Raw genomic sequence first — 22188 nt, 5'->3', positions numbered from 1 at the left:
ACATGAAGATCAAAGCCAAAGGCTCTGCAACCTCCTCCCTAGCCTCCCAGAGAATCCTAGGGTAAATCCCATCCGGCCCAGGGAACTTATCTATTTTCACACTCTCAAGAATTGCCAACACCTCCTCCCTATGTACCTCAATCCCATCTAGTCTACTACCTGGTATCGCAGTATTCTCCTTGACTACACTGACTTTTTCCTGTGTGAATACTGTCGAAAAATATTCATTCAGTGCCTCTCCTATCTCTTCAGGCTCCACGCACAACTTCCCACTGCTGTCTCTGACTGGCCCTAACCAATCTTTTATTCTTAACATATCTGTAGAAAGCTTTAGGATTTTCCTTGATCCTATCCGCCAAAGTCTTCGCATGTCCTCTTCTAGCTCTTCTTAACTCTCTCTTTAACTCCTTCCTGGCTATTTCATAACTCTCCAGTGCCCTAACTGAGCCTTCACGTCTCATCTTTACATAAGCCTCCTTCTTCCTCTTCACCAGAGATTCAACTTTCTTAGTACACCACGGTTCCCTCGCTCGACCACTTCCTCCCTGCCTGACAGGTACATATTTATCAAGGACTCGCAGTAGCTGCTCCTTGAATAAGCTCCACATTTCAGATGTTCCCAGCCCCTGCAATTTCCTACCCCACCCTATGTATCCTAAATCTCGCCTAATTGCCTCATAATTACCTTTCCCCCAGCTATAACTTCTGCCCTTCGGTATATGCCTATCCCTTTCCATCACTAAGGTAAACGTGACCGAATTGTGATCACTATCACCAAAGTGCTCACCTACCTCCAAGTCTAACACCTGGTTTGGTTCATTACCCAGTACCAAATCCAATGTAGCCTCACCTCTTGTTGGCCTATCTACATACTGTGTCATGAAACCTTCCTGCACACATTGGACAAAAGCTGACCCCCCTAATGTGCTTGAACTATAGCTTTTCCAATCGATATTTGTAAAGTTAAAGTCCCCCATAACAACTACCCTGTTACTTTCGCACCTATCCAGGATCATCTTTGCAATCCTTCCTTCTACATCTCTGGAACTTTTTGGAGGCCGATAAAAAACTCCCAACAGTGTGATCTCTCCTTTCCTGTTTCTAATCTCAGCCCATACTACCTCAATAGACAGGTCCACATCAAACGTCCTTTCTGCCACCGTAATACTGTCCTTGACTAACAATGCCACGCCTCCCCCTCTTCTACCACCTTCTCTGCTCTGACTGAAACATCTGAACCCCGGAACCTGCAACAACCATTCCTGTCCCTGCTCTATCCATGTCTCTGTAATGGCCACAACATCGAAGTCCTAGGCACCAATCCAGGCTGCAAGTTCGTTCACCTTATTGCGTATGCTCCTCGCATTAAAGTATACGCACTTCAAACCACCCTCCCGCCTGCCAATACACTGCTGTGACCTAGAAACCTTATCCATAACCTCCCTGTTCTCATCCTCCTGTACACTGGAGCTACAGTTCAGGTTCCCACCCCACCTCAGAATCAATTTAAACATTGGCAAATTTTCCCCCAAAGATATTAGTTCCCGTCTGGTTCAGGTGCAGACCATCCCTCTTGTAGAGGTCCCACCTAACCCAGAATGAGCCCCAATTGTCCAAGTATCTGAACCCTTCCCTCCTGCACCATCCCTTTAGCCACGAGTTCAAATGTTCTCTTTCTCTATTCTTCTCCATGCTATCCCGTGGCACAGGTAACAAACCAGAGATAACCACTCTGCTTGTTTTAGCCCTGAGCTTCCACCCTAACTCTCTGAATTTCTGTTTTATATCCCTGTCCCTTTTCCTACCTATGTCATGGATGCCTACATGAACCACAACTTGGGGCTGGTTCCCCTCCCCCTTAAGGATCTCAAACACTCGCTCAGAGATATCATGGACCCTGGCACCTGCGAGGCAACATACCAACCGTGAGTCTCTCTCTTTCCCACAAACTCTCCTATCTATCCCCTTAACTATGGAATCCCCAATCACTAATCCTGTTCTTTTCTTCCCCCTTCCCACCTGAGCATCAGGGACAGACTCTACCCCTGAGACCTATACTCCATGCCTTACCCCAGTTGAGTCTTCCTCCCCAACAACTTCCAAAACAGAGTACTTATTTTGGAGAGGAACAGCCTCAGGGGATCGCTGCTCTGACTGCTTCTTACCCCTTCTAGCAGTCACCCATTCATCACTTTTAGGAGTAATTATCTCCTTGTAACTTTTGTCGATGGCTGCCTCTGCTTCCCGAATAATTCTTAGTTCCACTAACATCTAGATTCCCCAACCAGAGAAAACACCCTCCCTGAATCTAGTCTGTCTGGCCCTGTTAGAATTTTGTACATTTAGGCCGAGTAGTGGATAGTGTAGAGGATAGTTACAATCTATACAATGATCTTGATGGGTTGGCGGAGTGTGTGGTAAAGTGGCAGATGGACTTTAACATGGAGAAGTGTGAGGTGATGCATGAAGAAGGTCAAACAATAAAAGGAAGTACACAATAAATGAGAATATACTAAGAAGGGTGAATGAAGTGAGAGATCTTGGCAAATACACAGGTTCCTAAAGGCAGCAGTTCAAGTTGACAAGGTTATAAAGAAGGCATATGGAATGTTCTCCTTCATTGGCAGAAGTATACTATATAAAAATAAGGATATAGGTTGGGATTCTCCCCAAAAAATTCTAAGTCCCCAATTCACATGAAAATGGGAGTAACTCCCATTGGTTTCTTTAGCGTGATTTTCAGAGTGGATCTCTGACACGCTGTGCACTGCAGAGTGCCCTAGCATGATTCACTCTGAAAATCCGGGGCTGGAGAAGCTGGCAGCATAGGCCCTGAGCTGGCCACTGTGCATGTACCGATCTGTCAGTCCCAGGCTCGCTAATGGAATGCAAATAACATTTCATTATTTAAATATTGAAATCAGCTCTGTGATTTTGACGCGGAACTGATTGCTCGAAAAAACATTACCGTGGTGACACAGAGGCTGGGGTGCCCAGTGGGGAGCCTGCGAAACAGCCTCCGCTGATGTCTCCTAGCCGGTTGTGATGATAGAGCAGTGCAGTGGGCTGGGAGAATCACCCCCTACATATTGGAATTGTATATAACACAGGTGAGGCTGCAACATCTGAGCAGGTCTGATCACCACATTAGGGATGGATGAAATTGCTCTGGAGAGAGTGCAGAGAGGGTTTACCAGAACGTTGTCCGGACTAGAGGAGAGATTGGACAGGTTAGGGTTATTTTCCTGGGAACAAGGAATTGTGTGGGGTGACTTGATAGAGGTGTAGAAAATTATGAGGGGAAGAGATAGAATGGACAGAATGAAATGGTTTCCCTTGGCAGGGAAGATAGGCCAAATGGCCTGCTTCTGTGTGTAACTTTTCTATGTGCCCAATCAGAAATCCTCTCATTCGTCCAAACTCTAGTGAACACAGTCCCTGCCGAACCAATCTCTCCTTATAGGACAGTCCCATCAACCCCACATCAGCTGAGTGACCCTCCGCTGCACTTCTCTATAGCAAGTATACACTTCCTTAGGTCGGGAGACCAAAACTCTATGCGATACTCCAGGTGTGGCCCTGTATAACTGCAGTAAGATATCTCTGTTTCTGAATTCAATCCTCTTGCAAGAAAGGCCAACATATTATTTGCCTTCCCAATTGCCTGTTGCACCTGCCCCTCCACTTTCAAAGACTGGAGTACAAGGACACCCAGATTCCTTTGCACATCCACACTTCCCAATACATCACTATTTAAATAATACTCTTCCTTTCTGTTTTTCACACTGAAGAGTATAACTTCACATTTAGCCATGTTGTGTTGCATGTGCCATGTGTTTGCCCATTCACTCAACTTGTCCAAAGCACCTTGAAGCTTCCTTGCATCCTCCTGACAGCTCACAACTCTGCCCAGTTTTGTGCCATCAGAAATCTTCTGTTAAATTTGGTTCCCTTATCCAGGTCATATATATATCATTAACGCTCAGGGATCTTCACCAGATTTTCCCACGCATCCCACCAGACATCCAGCAGTTGCCACCTAATTGACAATTCCAGAGACTCATCATTAACTCCACAGCCATGCTCGTCTCTGCCTACTGCCTGGTTCAGGGAGAGGGTGCAATGAGGGTACAGGTGTGAATGTGTCCTCCCTTATCACTCCTGTGTTCACTGATCTATAGTGGCTCCCAGTCCAGCAATATTTTGATTTTAAATTTCCCATCCTGATTCTCAAATCTCTCCATGATCTCCCCCCGCTCACCCCACCGCCACCTCCCTCCCTCCCCCCCCGCCCCCCACAACTCTCCCCCATCTCTAGACCCACAATTCTCTGAGATATCCAGACTGCTCTAATTTTGGTCTCTTGTGCATCCCCAATATTATCGTGGGCCATACCTTCAGCTGCCTGGAACTAATGATCTGGAACATCCTTCCCAATCTTTTCTGTCTCTCACTTTCTTTCCCACTTTATGACCTTCCTTAAAAACTACTTTCTTGACCAAGTAGGGATTGTTGGTGGCAGGATGATAATGTCATTGAACCGATAACCTGGGGGTCCAGGCTAATGCTCTGGGAGATTCTGCAATATAAAGCTGGTCTCAGTAATGATAGTAAAAAGTCTGACAACACCAGGTTTTAGTCCAACCAATTTATTTGATAGTAAACGCACAAGCTTTCAAGGTTTCCCTCTTCGTCAGGTGAATGGAGAGTTCTGGCCTCAGACAGAGCATATAAAGCACAGACAGTTTAGAGATTACTGATTAGAATGCGAATCCTTACACCTAACCTGCTGTTCAAGTCCTAAAGTGGCCGACAATGTGAGTGGAAGGAGCACTGATCACAGGTTAAAGAGATGTGTATTGTCTCCAGACAGCACAGTGAGTGAGGTTTTGCAAACCCAGGCAAGTCACGGGGGTTACAGATAGTGTGACATGAACCCAAGATCCCTGTTGAGACCGTCCTCATGTGTGCGGAACTTGGCTATCAGTCTCTGCTCAGCGACTCTGCGCTGTCGTGTGTCGTGAAGGCCGCCTTGGAGAATGCTTACCCGAAGGTCAGAGGCTGAATGCCCGTGACCACTGAAGTGTTCGCCAACAGGAAGGGAACAGTCTTGCCTGGTGATTGTCGAGCGATGTTCATTCATCCGTTGTCGTAGCGTCTGCATGGCGAACACTTCAGTGGTCACGGGCATTCAGCCTCTGACCTTCGGGTAAGCATTCTCCAAGGCGGCCTTCACGACACACGACAGCGCAGAGTCGCTGAGCAGAGACTGATAGCCAAGTTCCACACACATGAGGATGGTCTCAACAGGGATCTTGGGTTCATGTCACACTATCTGTAACCCCCGTGACTTGCCTGGGTTTGCAAAACCTCACTCACTGTGCTGTCTGGAGACAATACACATCTCTTTAACCTGTGATCAGTGCTCCTTCCACTCACATTGTCGGCCACTTTAGGACTTGAACAGCAGGTTAGGTGTAAAGATTCACATTCTAATCAGTAATCTCTAAACTGTCTGTGCTTTATGTGCTCTGTCTGAGGCCAGAACTCTCCATTCACCTGACGAAGAGGGAAACCTCAAAAGCTTGTGCGTTTACTATCAAATAAATTGGTTGGACAAAAACCTGGTGTTGTCAGACTTTTTACTGTGTTTACCCCAGTCCAACGCCGGCACATCCACATCATGTCTCAGTAATGATGACCATGAAACCATTGTCAATTGTTGTAAAAACTCATCAGGTTCACTAATATCCTTTAGGGAAGGAAATCTGCTGTCCTTACCCGGTCTGGTCCACATGTAACTCCAGATCCACAGCAAAATGCTTGATCCTGATCCCTCAAAATGGCCTAGCAAACTACTCAGTTCAAGGGCAATCAAGGATGGTCCTGAATAACTTTTTTGTTTCTGTCTTCACGGAGGAGGACGTGAATAATTTGCCGTGTGTTAGAGATGGAAAGGTGGTAGGAACATAAGAACATAAGAACATAAGAAATAGGAGCAGGAGTAGGCCATCTAGCCCTTCGAGCCTGCCCCGCCATTCAATAAGATCATGGCTGATCTGTTGTGGCTCAGTTCCACTTTCCCGCCCTCTCCCCATAACCCTTAATCCCCTCTCTTATCAAGAACCCATCAACCCGCTTCTTAAAAATATTTAGCGAGGCAGCCTCCACCACTTCAACGGGCAGAGAATTCCAGAGATTCACCACCCTTTGAGTGAAGAAGTTCCTCCTCAACTCCGTTCTAAACCGCCTCCCCTTTATCTTGAGGCTGTGCCCCCTAGTCCTACTGTCTTTTTTGAGCGGGAAGAGTCTCTCCACCTCTATCCTATCCATCCCATTCATCATCTTATACGTCTCAATGAGATCTCCCCTCATTCTTCTAAACTCTAACGAATACAAGCCTAGTTTATTCAGCCTCTCCTCATAGCTCAATCCCCTCAACTCCGGTATCAGCCTAGTAAACCTCCTCTGCACTCCCTCCAGGGCCAAAATATCCTTGCGCAGGTGTGGCGCCCAAAACTGCACACAGTACTCCAGCTGCGGCCTCACCAATGCCCTATACAGCTGCAGCAAGACCTCCCTACTTTTATATTCAATCCCCCTCGCTATGAAGGCCAGCATCCCATTCGCCTTCCTGACCACCTGCTGCACCTGCAAGCTGGGTCTGGAGGGTCTTAATGACATTACTGTTACGAGAGAGGTGGTGCTCGACAGACTGAAGGGGCTGATTGTGGACAAGTCCCCAGGACCGGATGGAATGCATCCGAGGGTTCTGAAAGAAATGGCGGAGGTGATAGTGGATGCCTTGGTGGTTATTTTCCAGACGTCGCTGGATTCCGGGGAAGTGCCGGAAGATTGGAAAGCGGCTAATGTTACACCGTTGTTTAAGAAGGGTGCCAGGCAAAAGGCAGGGAATTATAGGCCGGTTAGTTTAATGTCTGTTGTAGGTAAAATGTTAGAATCCGTCATCAAGGAGGAAATAGCGAGGCATCTTGAGAGGAATTGCTTGATAGAGCAGACGCAGCACGGTTTCGTTACAGGGAAGTCGTGTCTGACAAATTTACGAGTTCTATGAGTATGTGTCTAGGGCGGTGGATAGAGGAGAGCCGGTGGATGTGGTCTTTCTTGATTTTCAGAAGGCGTTTGACAAGGTACCTCACAAGAGGTTATTGCAGAAGGTCAGGGGACATGGAGTTGGGGGTAGTGTGTTAGCGTGGATAGAGGCTCGAAGGGCTAGATGGCCTACTCCTGCTCCTATTTCTTATGTTCTTATGTTCTTATGGGCAACAAATGCTGGCTCAGCCAGTGATGCCCACATCCGATGAACAAAAGAACTCTCTACCCACCCGCTTCGTAGGCAGGATTTTATGGCCTACATTGAGCGAGATCAGAAATTCCTGCCCGAAATCAACAGACATTTCCGATGTCTACTTCTCGCCCACTCTGATTACGTAGCGGGTGAGGCAGTAGAATTCTGGCGAATGTCTTGCCACAGCCCACTGGAGCAGGATTGTGTGCTTATTCATGCTGAGACAGGTTAAGGAGCTAAGGGTAGCCAATGATACACAGTTGCAGTCAGAGGAAATGTCATATGTGTCTTTGATTATCAGACAGTGGGGAGGTTGGAACACTGACTGGTTAGATTCTAACAAAGAACCATGAGAGCTGGGCCGGGATCTGGGAGGTGAGAGCATGTTCAAGAATCTTGGAGAGGAATTGAGAGTTGGAAATGGGGCTGTAGTTAGTGAAGGTAAGACCTAGATTATTTCCTCTGCTATTTTCTTTTCCAAATTATCCTAGAATTTTGGATTTTCGGACCAATTCCCAATCTCACTGACTTCAGGAGAGAAACATTACTCTGTTAAGAGTGATGTTATCAATAATCTCAAATGGAAATATTGTCCCTCACTCCTTATACAATAATGGTACTTGTAAAACTGTTAGTTTACCTTTACTTGGAAATGATTGGATGGTATTTTCTTTACAAGCTTACATTTGTCATTGAGATTTTTGAGGTAATGTTGAGTAAATGAAAATGATTTGATAATGATTTCATTCAAGTGTAACACCTGCATCGACAATGTGTGAAATTACAGAGAGCACAGATTCCCCGACCCCAACGCAATCAGATTGACAGCCACACACCTCCCAATACTGATTGGATAGGAGTAAGTCCTGTCTGATTTCCCAGCTGCCTAGCTCAGGAGCAGTGGGGTGACCTATCTGGGACACTTCCCCCTCTGAGCCACAGGCCAGCAGTTGGATATAATCCTCTCTCTTTTCTCTCCAATTTTCTGCTCTGTTTGAGGCCTTCATTTCCTCTGTTGAAGTCTGAGCGAGTGCTCTTGGTGAAGAACTGAAGTGGTAAAGCGGCCAATTCATTGAGTAGTTCTCTTCAAATATATGACAAACTCTTTTGATTACTGCACAGTCAGATTGTAGACTGAACAGTCTATGAGAGGATACTCAGCAACCATCCTAGAACAGATGCTTTCACTTATCAGCTTAGGTGGCATCTGTGACGAAAGGGCCAATGTTTTATTGTAAGTTGTATCAGGAGAGCAGGGGTGGTAACAGCCACTGAAGAGCAATTGTAGTGGAAAGATGGAAAAAACATCTCAAAGACACAAATAAAGAGTGATTGCTGTCTCTGTGACCATACTGCTGCATTCAGTCTGCAAGAAAAGCAATGCAAGAATTTTGAAGGTGAAGGCAATAACAAGGTCTCCATAGTTCTCCATAACAGGGTCTCTCAGAACGATATGGACTTAACAAGGTCGCTAAAGAATAGACCAGTATTCTATAAGATGGCTTAATAAATAAGACTCACTGTGCCTATCGCTTTACAACATCACAGTAGATTCTATTAAGGTGTTTAGCATGTTAAGGGAATTCAGTTAGTCACGTGGTAATACAGAATTCGAATATTGCTGAAAAAAGAGACATGCTATCAAAGTTTTTAACCGTGTATTCATCAGGACAGCCACAAAAATGCCAAATTTCAAAGGGAAAAGACATGTATGTCATACGTGCCAATGAGTTGTAGTTTGTATGAAACAGCGTGCCCCTTCAATCATTCACATCAGCCAGAGTACTGGCTGCATTCAGTCAAACCATACTTGTAAAACACAAAGCCTAGGGGGAATCTTACCATCATCGCGCCCTGCCAGTTCATGGGCAAGGCAAGCTGGCAGGATTGTGCAAAGCTGAGAAATCAGGTTCATGCCCGGTTTCTCATCTCTCGTGATCTTAATGGCACCAAATATCTAGTGTAAGACTGAATTAATTATTTAAATTAAATTTAAATATCTTTTGTGTTTAGTGAACCAGGGACTGAATCATCTGGCCCTTAGCATTACCCAGCAGGCAGTGTGATGTTAGATATGATTTCACATTTGGATAGCACTTGCTGAACAATGCTGACTGTGTTAAGGATCACACTAACAACCAATTGAAGATTACAGGCAGAGACTGGCAATGCAGCTCACTTACACGTCTTAGCAGCTATATATTCAAATACAGGAAGCTATCTCTGCAAGCAAAAGGAATATAAGAACATAAGAACATAAGAAATAGGAGCAGGAGTAGGCCATCTAGCCCTTCGAGCCCGCACCACCATTCAATAAGATCATGGCTGATCTGAAGTGGATCAGTTCCACTTTCCCGCTTTCTCCCCATAACCCTTAATTCCCCTGTCTATCAGAAACCTATCTACCCGTGACTTAAATATATTTAGCGAGGTAGCCTCCACCACTTCAACGGGCAGAGAATTCCAGAGATTCACCACCCTTTGAGTGAAGAAGTTCCTCCTCAACTCCGATCTAAGCTGTCCCCCCCTTATCTTGAGGCTGTGCCCTCTAGTCCTGCTATCCTTTCTAAGCGGGAAGAATCTCTCTACCTCTACCCTATCCATCTCCTTCATCATCTTATATGTCTCTATAAGATCCCCCCTCATCCTTCTAAACTCCAACGAGTACAGACCCAGTCTATTTAGTCTCTCTTCATAGTCTAACCCCCTCATCTCCAGTATCAGCCTAGTGAACCTCCTCTGCACTCCCTCCAAGGCCAATATATCCTTCCGCAAGTGCGGCGACCAAAACTGCACACAGTACTCCAGCTGCAGCCTCACCAGTACTCTGTACAGTTGCAGCAAGACTTCCCTACTTTTATATTCTATCCCCCTCGCTATAAAGGCCAGCATTCCATTCACCTTCTTGATCACCTGCTGCACCTGCAGACTGGGTTTTTGCGACTCGTGCACAAGGACCCCCAGGTCCCTCTGCACCGTAGCATGCTGCAGCTTTTCGCCTTTTAAATAATATTCCCTCGTACTATTATTTCTACCACAGTGGATAACCTCACACTTGTTGACATTATACTCCATCTGCCAGGTCCTCGCCCACTCACTCAGCCTATCCAGATCCCTCTGCAGACTTTCCACACCCTCCACGCAATTTGCTTTTCCACTCATCTTCGTGTCATCAGCAAATTTCATCACCCTACACTCAGCCCCCTCCTCCAGATCATCTATATAAATGGTAAACAGTTGAGGCCCCAGCACCGATCCCTACGGCACTCTACTAGTCATCAACCACCAATCAGAATAGCACCCACTGATACCAACTCTCTGCTTCCTATTAGACAGCCAATCCTCTATCCACGCTAACACCTTACCCCCAACTCCGTGCACCCTAACCTTCTGTAGCAACCTTTTATGAGGCACCTTATCAAACGCCTTTTGGAAATCTAAAAACACCACATCCACCGGCTCCCCCCGTCTACTGCACTAGTCACATCCTCACAGAAATCCAATAAATTCGTCAAACACAACTTCCCCTGAATGAATACGTGCTGCGTCTGCTCTATCAAACCATTCTTTTCTAGGTGCCTCACTATTTCTTCTTTGATGACGGCCTTGTCCAGGCCTTGCACTTCTTTTCAATAAACAAAAATATGGTGGACAATAGCATTCGTCATGGCAACATCTTGACCAGTCAGAGTCAATCTGCCAATCAATCAGGCCCCCACATCTTATACAATATAAACTGCTGTTCCTTTGAAATTTGGTATTCTTGCATCTGTCCTGATGAGTACAAGAGGAGGAGCTTCAACAGTATGTTTCATTTTTGAGAAATAAAAGGGTTTAGCAAGTTAGATAGAGAAAAACAATTTCCTCTGTTTGATGGCGTGCAAAAAAAGAGGCAAAACCTTAAAATTAAACCCCAGGTGCTCTGGACATTCTTAAACTTTGGCACAGACGACCAAATTGACAAATGAAGCCTACGGGAGTTCTAATCTAGACATGAGGGTTTTCAGGATAGTTCCTTACAGCAGAATGTTTTAGCATTAACCAGAGAGCAAGGTATAAAAAAACTGGTAATGTGCAATGAGACAGGATTAATTAATGGTCTCATGTTGAACTAGGTAGCAGTGATCATAATATAATTGAGTTTCACATTAAATTGGAGGGAGGGAGATGTGGATCTAAGATTAGTGTGTTAAACTCAAATAAGAACAACAGTGACAGCACTGAGACAGAGCTAGGTGAAGTGAACTGGGAAATTAAGTTAAGGGATAGGTCAGTAAAATTCAGTGGTGAACATTTAAGGACATATTTCATAATACTCAGAAAGATACATTCTAGTGGAAAGAAAGATACTAAGGAAAGGGCACACCATCCATGGCTAGCTGAACAAGTTAAAGATAGTATCAAATTGAAAGAAAAAGTGTATATTTCCAAAATAATGAGCAGTAGGTCAGAAGATTGGATACAATTAAAGAATAGCAAAATTAACCACAAGATAAATACGAGGGACAAATTAGAGTATGGGGGAAAGCTCGCTAGAAATATGAAAACTGATAGTAAGGGTTTCTACAGGTGTTTAAAAAGGAAAAGAGGGAGTAAAATGTGCTGAAGTTAAAGTTAATTTACTAATGTCATAAGTAGGCTTACATTGACCTTGCAATGAAGTTACTGTGAGAATCCTCCAGCCACTACACTCCGGCGCCTGGTTGGGTACACTGAGGAAGAATTTAGCACGGCCAATGCAACTAACCAGCTCGTCTTTCGGACTGTGGGAGGAAACCGGAGCACCCAGAGGAAACCCACGCAGACATAGGGAGAATTGTAGACTCTGCACAGACGGTGACCGAAGCCAGGAATCGAACCCAGGTCCCTGGTGCTGTGAAGCAGCATTGTTACTCACTGTGCCATGTATGTTGGCACTTTGGAAAGTTAGGGTGGGGAATTAATTAGGAATTGGTGGATGAATCAAACAAATATTTTGCATTTACCTTCACTTTGGAGAATACAAATAACATCACAGAACTAATTGTGAATCAGGAGGTGAAAGGAAGGGAAGAACTTAAAATAATTACAATCACTGAGAAAGGTACTAGAACTAAAAGCTGACAAGTCCCCAAGTCCTGATGAGCTTCATGCTAGGGTCTTAAAGGAAGTGGACGCTGAGGTAGTCAATGCATTAGGTTTAATTTTCCAGAATTCCCTCAATTCTGGAAAGGTCTCATCAGATTGGACAATAGCAAATCTGACTACTCTATTCAAGGAGGGAGACAGAAAAATACAGGCCAGCTAGCTTCACAACTGTCATAGAGAAACTGCTGGAATCTATTATTAAAGATGTTATAGTGCGGCACTTAGAAAATCTCTGTACAATCAGGCAGAGTCAACATGATTTGTGAAAAGGAAATCATGTTTAACTAATTTTTTGGAGCTCTTTGAAGAAGTAACAGCAACAAGGACAAAGGGGAACCTGTGGTTGTTGTGTACTTAGACTTCCAGAAGGCTTTTGATAATGTGCCACATCAAAAGTTACCAGGCTAAAAAAACTCATCCTGTTGGGGGTAACATATTAGCATAGATAGAGGACTGGCAATAGAGAGTAGAGACAAATGGGTCATTTTTGGATTGACAAGATATGCCGAGTGGAGTGCCGCAGGGATTGGTGCTGGGACTGCAATTATTTTCAATCTATATCAATGTCTTGAGGCCCAATGTATGATTGCTAAATTTGCTGATGAGAAAGTTAAATAGAAAAGTAAGTTGTGAAGATGACATAAGGAGTCTGCAAAGAGATATAAATAGGTTAAGTGAATGGGCAAAAATTGGCAGGTGTGAGTATAATGTGAGAACATGTGAACTTGACCAGGAAGAATAAAAACAAATTATTATTTAAATGGAGAGATTGCAGAATTCTTGAGAGATCTGGGTGTCCTGGTACATAAAGCAGGAAAAGTTAGGATGCAGATACAGCAAGTGCTTTGGAGGGTAAATGGAATTTTGTTGTTTATTGAGAGAAATGGAATATAAAAATAGGAGAGCTTTACGGCAGTTGTACAGAGCCTTGGTGAGACCACATCTGCAATACTATGTACAGCTTTGGTGTCTATTTAAGAAAGGATATTAAAGAATCAAAGAACAGGAACAGGCACTTCAGCTCACCAAGCTAAACTAAAGACCCTTTGTATCTATGCGTCCGTGTCCCTCTGATCCCTGCCTATTCTGTCAAGATGCCTCTTACGCACTGCAATTGTATATAAATGTGTTAGATGTGGGCAGCACAGTGGCACAGTGGTTAGCACTGCTGCCTCACAGTGCCAGGGACCCCGGTTCAATTCCTGGCTTGGGTCACTATCTGCATGGAGTTTGCACATTCTCCCCATGTCTGCATGGGTTTCCTCCAGGGGCCCCAGTTTCATCCCACAGTACAAAAGACGTGCTGGTTAGGTAAATTGGCCATGCTAAATTCTCCCTCAGTGCACCCAGAAGGTGTCAGAGGGTGACAACCAGAGGATTTTCACAGTAACTTCATTGCAATATGAATGTAAGCCTGCTCGTGACTAATAAATAAACTTAACTTAGAAACAGTCCAGAGAAAGTTCACTCACTGATCCCTAGGATAGGAGAGTGAGTTTATCTTATAAGGATAGGTTGGGCTTGTATCTATGGGAGTTTAGAAACATAAGAACATAAGAACATAAGAAATAGGAGCAGGAGTAGGCCATCTAGCCCTTCGAGCCTGCCCCGCCATTCAATAAGATCATGGCTGATCTGTCGTGGCTCAGTTCCACATTCCCGCCCTCTCCCCATAACCCTTAATCCCCTCTCTTATCAAAAACCCATCAACCCGCGTCTTAAAAATATTTAGCGAGGTAGCCTCCACCACTTCAACGGGCAGAGAATTCCAGAGATTCACCACCCTTTGAGTGAAGAAGTTCCTCCTCAACTCCGTTCTAAACCGCCCCCCCTTTATCTTGAGGCTGTGCCCCCTAGTCCTATTATCCTTTCTGAGCGGGAAGAGTCTCTCCACCTCTATCGTATCCATCCCATTCATCATCTTATACGTCTCAATGAGATCTCCCCTCATTCTTCTAAACTCTAACGAGTACAAGCCTAGTTTATTCAGCCTCTCCTCATAGCTCAACCCCCTCAACTCCGGCATCAGCCTAGTAAACCTCCTCTGCACTCCCTCCAAGGCCAAAATATCCTTGCGTAAGTACGGCGCCCAAAACTGCACACAGTACTCCAGCTGCGGCTTCACCAATGCTCTATACAGCCGCAGCAAGACCTCCCTACTTTTATATTCAATCCCCCTCGCTATGAAGGCCAGCATCCCATTCGCCTTCCTGATCACCTGCTGCACCTGCAAGCTGGGTTTTTGCGACTCATGCACAAGGACCCCGAGGTCCCTCTGCACCGTCGCCTGCTGCAGTTTTTCGCCACGTAAGTGATAATCCTTCCTACCATTATTCCTACCAAAGTGGACCACCTCGCACTTGCCAACATTAAATTCCATTTGCCAGTTCCTGGCCCATTCGCCCAGCCTATCTAGATCCTTCTGTAGACTCTCACCACCCTCCGCACAATTTGCCTTTCCTCCAATCTTGGTGTCATCAGCAAATTTCGACACCCTACACTCGGTTCCCTCCTCCAGATCATCTATATAAATGGTAAAAAGCTGAGGCCCCAGCACCGACCCCTGAGGGACTCCACTAGTTACCATCCGCCAATCCGAATAGCACCCGTTGACCCCCACTCTCTGCCTCCTATTTGACAACCAATCCTCTATCCACGCTAACACCCTACCCCCAACTCCCTGTCCCCTGACCTTCTGCAATAAGCTCCTGTGAAGTACCTTGTCAAACGCCTTCTGAAAATCAAGAAAGACCACATCCACCGGCTCTCCTCTATCCACTGCCCTAGACACATCCGCATAGAACTCCAGTAAATTTGTCAGACACGACTTCCCTGTAACGAAACCGTGCTGCGTCTGCTCTATCAAGCAATTCCTCTCAAGATGCCTCGCTATTTCCTCCTTGATGACGGATTCTAACATTTTACCTACAACAGACATTAAACTAACTGGCCTATAATTCCCCGCCTTTTGCCTGCCACCCTTCTTAAACAACGGCGTAACATTAGCCGCTTTCCAATCTTCCGGCACCTCCCCAGAATCCAGCGACGTCTGGAAAATAACCATCAAGGCATCCACTATCACCTCCGCCATTTCTTTCAGAACCCTCGGATGCATTCCATCCGGTCCTGGCGACTTGTTCACAATCAGTCCCTCCAGTCTGTCGAGCACCTCCTCTCTAGTAACAGTAATGTCATTAAGACCCTCCAGTCCTACCACCTTTCCATCTCTAACACCCGGCAAATTATTCATGTCCTCCTCCGTGAAGACAGAAACAAAAAAGTTATTCAGGACCTCAGCCATATCCCCATCCCCTACCACTAAGTCCCCCTTCTCATCCTCTAAGGGACCAACGTTCACCCTAGCCAGCCTCTTCCTTTTTATATATTTATAAAAACATGAGAGGTGATTTATTGAAACGTATAAGATCCTGAGAGGACTGAATGGGGTAGAGCTGAGAGAATGTTTCCTCTGGGAACACAGTTTGGAAATAAGGGGTTTTCCCAGATAAGAGGAAGATGAGAAAAATTGTTTTCTCAGATGTTTGTGAATCATTGGAACTGTCTTCCCTGGAGAGCTGCGGAGGCCAGGTCATTGAACATTTCAAGGCGGATACAGAGTAATTCCCCTGTTGGTCAAGAATCAAAGATTAGCAGGTTGGACAGGAGTGTGAAGTTACATAAAAACAAAGAAAGTAGGAGCAAGAGTAGGCCATTCAGCCCTTCGAGCCTGCTCTGCCATTCATTATGATCATGGCTGATCATCAAATTCAATATCCTGATCCCCCTCCCCCCCCATATCCCTTGATCCCCCAAGAGCAAAATCTATTTTTTCTTGAAATCAGACAATGTTTTGGCCTCAATTACTTTATGTGGGAGTGAATTCCACACATTCACCACCCTCTGGTGAAGAAATTTCTCCTCACCTCAGTTCTAAAAAATTTACCCCAAAATCTCAAACTAAGATCCCTGGTTCTGGGCTCCCCAGAACCAGGTCATTCTTTCTGAATCTACCCTGTCCATCCCTATTAGAATTTTATAAGTTTTTATGAGATATCCTCTCACTCTTCTAAACTCCAGTGAATACAATCCTAACCGACCTCAAATGGCAGATCTACTATTCCAGGAATCAGCCTGGTAAACCTTCACTGTACTCCCTCTATAGAAGGAAGTACATCCTTTCTCAGATAAAGAGACCAAAACTGCACACAGTACTCCAGATGTGGCCTCACCAGCACCTATAGTATTGCAGTAAAACGGCCCTATTCCTATAGAACATAGAACATACAACATTACAGCGCAGAACAGGCCCTTCAGCCCACGATGTTGCGCCGACCAATTAAAAAAGCAATGACCCTCTAACCTAAACCAATCCCTTTCCATCCATAAACCTATCCACGGATCTCTTAAACGCCCCCAAACTAGGCGCATCTACAACTGCAGCAGGCAGGGCATTCCAATCCCTCACCACCCTCTGGGTAAAGAACCTACCTCTGACATCCGTCCTATATCTACCACCCCTTAATTTAAAGCTATGCCCCCTCATGCTAGCTTTCTCCATTCAAGGAAAAAGGCTATCACTGTCCACCCTATCTAAACCTCTAATCATCTTATATGTTTCAATAAGGTCCCCTCTTAGCCGCCTTCTTTCTAACGAAAACAACCCTAAATCCCTCAGTCTCTCCTCAAATCCTCTCACTATGAAGGTCATTTGCCTTCTTTACTGCCTGCTGTACGTGCGCGCTTACTTTCAGCGATTGGTGCACAAGGACACTGAGTTCTTGCTGAATGTTCACCTCTCTCAATTTACACCCATTCAAATAATAATTCAAATTGAGGTTACAATCAGATCAGCCATGATCAGACTGACTGGTGGAGCAGGCTCAGGAGCCAATTCCTGCTCCTAATTCATATGTTCATATTACAATAGCTGCTCCCAATGTAGCTTCTTGTACATTGGGGAGACTAAATGCAGGCTGGGCAACTGCTTTGTGGAACGTTGTCATTCAGTCCACAACCATAACCCCAACTTTCCTGTTGCTTGCTACATTAACTCACCATCTTGTTCTCATGCCCACATGTCCATCCTCAGCTGCAATGCTCCAGTGGAGCCCAACACAAACTGGAGAGACAACACTTCATCTTCCAGTTGGGCACGTCTTCACCTTCTGAACTCAGCACTGAGTTCAACAATTTTCGACTGTGACCTTTCTCCTCTTTCTTGACCGTTTTTTATATCCCAAGCATCGTCGTCACAATGCAATCATCCCCACAGGGCCACATGTCACTCGTTTTTTAGTTTTGCTTTCATTGAGCACTAACCTTTGTTCTCCCATTAACACATTCTGATTTCACATTTATGCCACTATCAGAGCGTTCACACTGCCACTAACACTTCCTCTGCTTCATGTGCTACACATCTTTGTTGCAAAATCTCCGAGCTCCCACCAATCACTGACATCCCACTCTGTTCCAGCTGCTCCATCCCCTGTTATACAGAATATAACTTGCACATTTCTCCCATTCTTTAGTTTTGAAGAACTATCCAGACTCTAAACATTAATTCTGTTTCTCTCTCCACAGATGCTGCCAGACCTGCTGAGTGTTTCCAGCATTTTCTGTTTTTGTTTCATATGTTCATAAATTTTCATTTGAGATTTCAACAATTGTGTTCATTGGAAACATCCAGCACTGTGGCTAGTTTCCCGATGAAATGCAGCTCTCTAATCCATCACGACCATACCTTCTAACAGATGGGGACTTGACAAAAGGAGGAGGTCATTCAACCCCTTGTGCCTGTTCTACCTCTCAATCAGTTCATGGCCGACATGTTTCTTAGTTCCCTCCATTTACCCACCATGTCTTATTTCCCGTTATCCCCACCCACAAATACATCTACCAGTCATGCTTCTGACATTTTGAATTGACTCACAGCTTTTTTGGGGAAGAGAAATTTGCTGATGACACCAAAATTGGTGGAAAGGCAAATTGTGCGGAGGGTGGTGAGAGTCTACAGAAGGATCTAGATAGGCTGGGCGAATGGGCCAGGAAATGGCAAATGGAATTTAATGTTGGCAAGTGTGAAGTGGTCCACTTTGGTAGGAATAATGGTAGGAAGGATTATTACTTACGTGGAGAAAAACTGCAGCAGGCGACAGTGCAGAGGGACCTCAGGGTCCTTGTGCATGAGTCGCAAAAACCCAGCCTGCAGGTGCAGCAGGTGGTCAGGAAGGCGAATGGGATGCTGGCCTTCATAGCGAGGGGGATTGAATATAAAAGTAGGGAGGTCTTGCTGCAGCTGTATAGGGCATTGGTGAGGCCGCAGCTGGAGTACTATGTGCAGTTTTGGGCGCCGTACTTACGCAAGGATATTTTGGCCTTGGAGGGAGTGCAGAGGAGGTTTACTAGGCTGATGCCGGAGTTGAGGGGGTTGAGCTATGAGGAGAGGCTGAATAAATTAGGCTTGTACTCGTTAGAGTTTAGAAGAATGAGGGGAGATCTCATTGAGACATATAAGATGATGAATGGGATGGATACGATAGAGGTGGAGAGACTCTTCCCGCTCAGAAAGGACAGTAGGACTAGGGGGCACAGCCTCAAGATAAAGGGAGGGCGGTTTAGAACGGAGTTGAGGAGGAACTTCTTCACTCAAAGGGTGGTGAATCTCTGGAATTCTCTGCCCGTTGAAGTGGTGGAGGCTACCTCGCTAAATATTTTTAAGACACAGGTTGATGGGTTTTTGATAAGAGAGGGGATTAAGGGTTATGGGGAGAGGGCGGGAATGTGGAACTGAGCCACGACAGATCAGCCATGATCTTACTGAATGGCGGAGCAGGCTCGAGGAGCTAGTTGGCCTACTCCTGCTCCTATTTCTTATGTATGTTCTTATGTATGTAGAATTCTAGATTCCCACTCCCCTCTGTGTGAGGAACTGATTCCTGATGACCTGCCTTAAATTTTGAACTTCTGCCCCCTTGTTCTGGATTCCAACCAAGAGAAATAGTTTGTCCTTTGATCGACCCAATCAACTTTTTTAATCATCTTAAATGTTTGAATTAGAATCATAAAATCATTGAACCCTACAGTGCAGAAGGAGGCCACTCGATCCATCGAGTCTGTACCACCATAATTCTCCCCAGCCCCTATCCCGTATCCCTACACATTTACCTTAGCTAGTCCCCTGACACTAAGGGGCAATTTAGCACAGCCAATCAACTTAACCCGCACATCTTTGGACTATGGGAGGAAACCAGAGCACCTGGAGGAAACCCATGCAGAAACTGGGAGAACTGCAGACTCCACACAGACAGTGACCCAAGCCAGGAATCGAACCCGAGTACCTGACGCTGTGAGGCAGGAATGACTCACTTGCCACCTTCCCAACACTCACTCTGGCCTCTCGAGTGAACAGCAGCCTCAGTGACTCCAGTAGGAGTTAGTCAGAGTGTAATTGGACTCAGGAGGGTCAGAACATCTCCCACACAGCCCAGCTTACTTCAGCAAGATGTGTGACAGGCAAACACTTTGGTGTGGCCTGTGTTGCATTGCTCCCAATGTCTAATTTCAGTCTTCAGTGTTTATGAGAAGAGTAATTGGAGAATTACAAAAACAGAATAATATAAAGATGGAACTGACCTGCTGTTAGTTGAAATGTTACCTTTGCACCTTGTCTGTTCCAGGTGAAACGGGAAGGATTGCTGTTGCGGGGACTATGCTGAAACCGCAGGATGGAGGCAGCAATGGAATTGGATAAGGATGAAGCTGTTTTGGAAACCACAGATGGTTCCACCTTGAATGAAGGCTGGTATGTCGCCTACCCAATGAGCTTCCAGATTTCTCTGACTAGTTTTCTAATGCTGGAGATTGTCCTCGGATTCAGCAGCAACCTGACTGTGCTGATCCTGTACTGTATGCAGTCTAACCTGGTGGATTCAGTCAGTAATATTGTCACCATGAACCTCCATGTCCTGGACATCATCATCTGCCTCGTGTGTGTCCCGTTTACCATCGTGATTGTGCTCATTCCACTGGAGAGAAACATGGCATTGATCTGTTGTTTCCACGAAGCTTGTGTCACCTTTACCAGCATCGCCACAGCAGTCAATGTCCTGGTAATCAGCCTTGACAGGTACGACATCTCTGTCAAACCAGCCAACAGGGTCCTGACCCCCAGCCGGACAATCTTGCTGCTGACTCTGGTGTGGCTGGTATCTCTGATGGTTTTTTTTGTCCCTTTCATTGAGGTGGAGTTTTTTGGTGACCCACTGCACAGTACAGCTTGGCAGAACCGAACACTGTTGTGTGTTAGTGTCAATGAGTACCACAAGGAGCTGGGCATGTATTACCACCTCTTCATCCAGATCCCCTGCTTCTTTGTGGCAATAATAGTCATGCTGGTCACTTACAGCCGGATCCTCCAAGCCCTAAACATCCGGATTGGATCCCACTTCACACGGAGTCAAAAACGTAAAAACAAGAAGAAGAAAAAGAAGAAAGCAGCGACTTCCCTGAGCAGCCAGTATGAGAGTAAGAGGTTGTCCTCAGCCCCAGTCAGTCAGAATCCTCTGCCCCTGGGGGTCCAAGCTTCAGTTTCAGTGATTATTGCTTTACGTCGGGCTGTGAAACGACATCGAGACAGGCGGGAAAGGCAGAAGCGGGTGTTCAGAATGTCACTAATCATCATCTCCACCTTCCTGCTCTGCTGGGCTCCCATTTCAATCGTCAATCTTCTCATTCTGTGCCTGGGACCGAGTGACTGGTTGGTGAAACTTAGGATCTGCTTCTTGGTGATGGCTTATGGCAGCACCATCTTCCACCCACTGCTGTATGCCTTTACCCGGCAGAAACTGCGCAAAGTTCTCAAGAGCAAAATGAAGAAGCGGGTGGTGTCAGTTCTGCAAGTGGATCCTGCCCCCAGTGGGACAATCATACACAACTCCTGGGTCAATCCCAGAAAGACCCGCAAGGTCAAGTTGGAGTGCAGTGATACCACTGAGCGATGCCTAACTGAGGCAGCCAAAGACTGATTCCACTTCTAACACTTTCTAAAAGACTCTTCAATGACAAAATGCTACAGAATCTGTACAGAGTTGAGGTGCAATAATTGTTTAATATTTTTATTTATTCCCTGATGTGTATAAAATACAATTGACATCGAGGCAAAACTTCACCAAAAATGGAGCAGTTTTAATGTCCTTTGTACAAGTGGGTGCCACCTCCCTGTAAATAGGTTACATTTGTAAAAATAATCCCAAAGTCCAGAGTTGGAACACTAACCGGTCACACAATCTTCAACAGTCTGAGTTCCACTCAAACAACATCAAAACCAGCCAGAGAAAGCAAACTCTCTGTTTGGACACTACCCACAACACCAATCAGCTGTGACAGCTTATCACATCCCCACAACCTTCAATGCTTTGTGTGAATATTGATTCTGTCTCAGTTCTCCAGTCACACACTCCTCAAACCAATTCAGGGAAATTGAAAGACAGGAAGTCTGGTTAAAGAAGAGTAACCTCTGGAAAGTCAGACATAAAAGGTCAGAGCTGCCCCCCCCAACTCCTCCCCTCCCCCGGCCCACGCCCCCATACTGGGGGTATGTGATGTGGGCTGGTCTAGGATCCCTAGGAATGCCCTATAAGTACTTGGCTAATATGGGGATCTCACCCCAGGATCTCTGCCACAACCCCTGCCACCCACATCCCCCCCCAATACCCATCCTTGCCCATTGGATCTCAATCTCATCACAGAGTTCA

At 45.5% G+C, this 22188-nt stretch overlaps 1 protein-coding gene across 2 annotated transcripts in view; it reads left to right on the top strand.

Moving 5' to 3' along the window:
• LOC145341299 (G-protein coupled receptor 22-like) overlaps positions 1 to 21975 on the top strand; it is a 131739-nt gene extending 109764 nt beyond the window's left edge. For both annotated transcript variants that reach the window (XM_080186219.1, XM_080186220.1), the window contains exon 2: positions 20113 to 21975. In XM_080186219.1, coding sequence (XP_080042345.1) covers positions 20161 to 21459 — 1299 coding nt within the window. In that variant the 5' untranslated portion in view covers positions 20113 to 20160 and the 3' untranslated portion in view covers positions 21460 to 21975. The remainder of the gene's footprint in view (positions 1 to 20112) is intronic.
• The last annotated feature ends 213 nt before the right edge of the window (positions 21976 to 22188 follow it).

The sequence above is a fragment of the Carcharhinus amblyrhynchos genome, chromosome 3, assembly GCF_965287045.1.
Source record: "Carcharhinus amblyrhynchos chromosome 3, sCarAmb.v2.hapA, whole genome shotgun sequence".
Taxonomy (NCBI): Eukaryota; Metazoa; Chordata; class Chondrichthyes; order Carcharhiniformes; family Carcharhinidae; genus Carcharhinus; species Carcharhinus amblyrhynchos.
Note: the sequence above shows the minus strand (reverse complement) of the source record. Positions and strands in the feature narration are given on the sequence as shown.